Raw genomic sequence first — 3841 nt, 5'->3', positions numbered from 1 at the left:
ACGTTTTTTTACGTATTTGCCAAACAGAGTTTAACATGGAATTTAAACGTTTTTTTACGTATTTGCCAAACAGAGTTTAACATGGAATTTAAACGTTTTTTTACGTATTTGCCAAACAGAGTTTAACATAGAATTTAAACGTTTTTTTACGTATTTGCCAAACAGAGTTTAACATGGAATTTAAACGTTTTTTTACGTATTTGCCAAACAGAGTTTAACATAGAATTTAAACGTTCAGTGTTGCAAGTAGGCTTACACAGCCAGTAGTACTGACATTTAGTATGGTCGGCTACCAGCTTCTATGCAAAGTTTAATGAATGACCGCGATGAATATCAAAACTAATAACCCCATGCACGATTGTGTTGCATGCGTGAAACGTGATGTTTATTTTCGTAAATTCTGACAACTTTCTGTTTATAGCTTGGTTGGCTGTCAAATAACACATATCCGGACAGAGGAATGATACTGGAAGGCATTGATTATATAGGGTTTATATATCATACAGTATACAAAGCACCTATTACAAAATACTAAAAAAGGCGTCCAGTACGTCTTGCTGCAGCGGTTGTTGACAATTTCGAGACAACTAAAGCAATACTGACAAAGCAAAACCTTTTATTCGAAAAATGCGCCATCACAGCCTGTACGCACAGGTCAACATTCGTTCGGCGGCCATCGCAGCAAGGTAACGGTAATCGGCAAAGAAAGGTTGCGCTGTGAAAGGCCACTGCTGGAAAGATTGGGCTGGAAACATTTGAGGTGATTGTGCAACAGCGGCTCGTGGAACAAACGCATTACTGCCACTCAAAATTGCATGCTTTAAACTGGCCGAATCGGTGCTACTTATTGTTGCAAATGGAGAGGACAAGAGGTTCTTGCTGTTGGCTGCTAGGCTCAAGATTTGATCCACACCATGGCGCAACGGAGCAGAAGGCGCAGCAGCTGGTTTGGTTGTTAAATCAAGTGGTTGCGTGCCAGTTTCAGGCGTGTTTTTCATGGCCCTGTTATTCTGCGCAACGTCCATAATCATAGCTGTTTTGTTCAAAGATTCCGCCGCCATAGCCAGGGTGGCGAGACTGCACTTGACCGAAGGAGCCGCTGCTTGCTTGGTTGGCTTCTTCTCCATCGGCATAACAATGTCGTGTTTCACAAGGGCGTGTTTCCGTCGATTAGATTCCCGCCGAAATCGGCGCTTGCACGCGGGGCAAGCGTAAATAGCCTTCACGCGGACATTGGGCGAAGGGGTAGATCGATCTTCTTCTGAGGCAATAGACGAAGGGCTGGCGCTGTTTCTTGGACCAATGCCGGTCGAAATCGCAACAGTCTTGCAGAGTTCGGATGTGGGAGAAACAGACAACTTTCTACGCTTATTTTCTGGGTTCACCATTGTGTCTCCGACGATAACTAAAATGTTAAAAAGTGGATTAGCAACCAGCAAAATGCAATTTAATGAAGGTTTAAAAAGTTATCATTATCTTAACTGCTTTATTGAAAATAATTATGTGTCCCAATGCATAAACGCATAAAATGCTTGTAAACCAAAATATTACAAACTCTACGTACGACTTCGCCAAAGCGTAATTACTTTCCGAAATGTACTGCTAAAATCTTATTTAGCTACATCAATAATTCATCTGTTTTAAAACCTGTAAATCATACTAACATACAAAGGTTTGCCAAAACATTCTTAACTAAACGTCTATCACTCACAAAATCCGTGTTTACAAAAACCCATCCTAATTTAACAAGCCAAACTACACTCTGCTCTCTACAACGGCACAGAACAATAATCTTGATAGTAAGTTGCGCGTTCACCATTTATGCAGTGCCAAGCAGCTGGAAGCGCCTATCAGGGATTTCGCTCCCCATTCCAGACAAAACAACCAATTGCTATCAGTTCGCGGGCCCCTGGCACGTAGGTCCCGCAAAATCCTTTGTTCCAGGCGCTTACAGCTTCATAAGACGCATTTTCTCTTTCGCAAAAGGTGCAAAACGCAAACTTTGTCGGCTGCTCCGTGACCTGCGGGCAGCAATAATACTTGGCGCACAATCTGGCAACAACAGCTTTCGACTACCAAGGGAGAAATGCAGATGACTTCCTAATGCCTTGTCCTAAATCAATTGGCAGATTTCCCTGCTGAGTTTGTGAATAGCAAGGAAACAATTGCGTGTGGCGAGACACAGTGCAAGTTTGACGTGTGGACAGTATGCTATTGCGTCTGTTTCAATGTTTCGCAAAAAGTAGCACGAACAAAGCAGAAAATACATTTATTAAAAATGAGCAAAAACGATAGATGTGAAAACTATTCTACCCAAGTTGAGTATAGAAACCAATTAAAAACCTTCCTTTCCACACAAACGTGATAAGAAGGAAATGTAATATTTGCTGCCATTTCAATTTCTCCCTGAACATTTCGCAATCTTTTTGTTATTTAAGTATTGATTAGAAAGGTGTCTTACCTTTAGGTTTATGCCATCGCTTGTGTGATGCAAGGTTTGCCGGACACCCAAAGCTTTTGCCGCACTCCGAACAATCGTATCGAACGTTTACAATCCTTGGACACTGGTGCTGTGCCAGCTCCACGGCATTCGCGTGGTCTTTAGCACAGAGTCTACAAATGAACTTGCCGGATCCCAACACTGCAATGTAATCATGCGGTTAGACAACTGGAAATTATAAATTTCTATAATTTCAATTTACCTTCTTTGTTTGTTTCCTTACATTTTTCCTTTGTTGTTTCGCTTTTAAGTGATTTCATGTGTAAGTTTATCGGATTGACGAAGTCCATCGGCAGGATTTTTATACCTAAACATATAAAAAAGGGGTAAATAATTATATTTACTTTTTGGAGTGTATCTAAATATAGGTATTTGAGGGTATACTAAATATATTTACTTTTAATTTGAGTGTGTCACTAAAAGTTAAAACGAGTGCGAATTTCTATTTGTTTCTCCTGAAATATTATCGCGCCATCGTCGTAATCTATCACGCCTTATTGTTCCACTGCAATTTTCTTTATTTGCCTAGAGCATATATCTAAGTACAAAGGAACACAACGCAATCGTGTTTATGGTGGCGATAAGTCCTTTTGCACCCCTGATAAGCGTATCTGCGTAGGTACCTAACACCGGCGAAACATTTTCCTCATCTTTGGTAGCACGATTGCCGTGTCGCCGTTTCCTTGCCGCTCTTTTGACGCTGTTCAGCAGCTTATTATTCGTTACAAGCGAAACGCTTTCTCCTGCTTGATTATTGCAACTGGCTTCCAGTTTCCCGCCGTATTTTCCAGGTGTGGACAGCGAATGGACGTTAACTGATGGAGTGATGTCATCACCGCTGCTTTGTTCGCACTCAACCACTTTTCTCGTACTTCCACTGGCGATTTTGACACTTTTACCAACTTTCAAGCTGCCGTTCTCGTCGCAGTGTCTGTCCAAAACGCACGAGAGAGGACTGTGGCTAATGTAGCCAGAGTCGGGTGAGCCTGCCTCAATGATCTCAACCATACCTTGTTGTCAGTAAGCGGCGTTAAAGCAAATGTGGTTAGCTTTCTGTGCGGAGCCGCTTATCTATACGTCTGTGTTGTCGCACGAGAAAAGAGACCCAAAATTACCTGCATATAACGCGTGCGCGCGGCGCCAGAGAGCCAAACCCGGCTCGTGGGGGCTTTGGCGGCATGCGAGCTTCATTTCCAATTTGTCGCCGAAACGCAAACAGCGCACAACCAGGCGTCGTCGTGGAAAACAAACGGCGGAATTTGTCGACTTCGTGGAGGCTGCGGCGTCTCTGCGCACCGACTATAATTGAGTCCGGCAGCTTAATATCTGCGCGCCTGCCAT

At 42.8% G+C, this 3841-nt stretch overlaps 1 protein-coding gene across 1 annotated transcript; it reads right to left on the bottom strand.

Moving 5' to 3' along the window:
• Positions 1-635: 635 nt before the first annotated feature.
• On the bottom strand, positions 636-3508 carry LOC145898147 (uncharacterized). The gene is made up of 4 exons (XM_082986582.1): positions 3124-3508; positions 2703-2807; positions 2462-2641; positions 636-1405 (listed from the first exon to the last, which is right to left on the bottom strand). Exons 1-4 carry the CDS (start codon positions 3506-3508, stop codon positions 636-638), a joined length of 1440 nt encoding a protein of 479 aa, XP_082842708.1.
• Positions 3509-3841: the final 333 nt, after the last annotated feature.

Source organism: Ascidia mentula, chromosome 4 (assembly GCF_947561715.1).
Source record: "Ascidia mentula chromosome 4, kaAscMent1.1, whole genome shotgun sequence".
In the NCBI taxonomy this organism is placed as follows: Eukaryota; Metazoa; Chordata; class Ascidiacea; order Phlebobranchia; family Ascidiidae; genus Ascidia; species Ascidia mentula.
The sequence above is the reverse complement of the archived record's forward strand: the minus strand, read 5'-3'. Positions and strand labels throughout refer to the sequence as shown.

Bases quoted from the DNA above. Each gene is read 5' to 3' on its own strand.
- LOC145898147 (XM_082986582.1), bottom strand. From the start codon at position 3,508: ATGGTTGAGATCATTGAGGCAGGCTCACCCGACTCTGGCTACATTAGC. The intron at 2,642-2,702 runs GTAAATTGAAAT...ATTACATTGCAG, and splicing joins TAAGGAAACAAACAAAGAAG to TGTTGGGATCCGGCAAGTTC. The intron at 1,406-2,461 runs GTAAGACACCTT...TTAACATTTTAG, and splicing joins GCGATGGCATAAACCTAAAG to TTATCGTCGGAGACACAATG.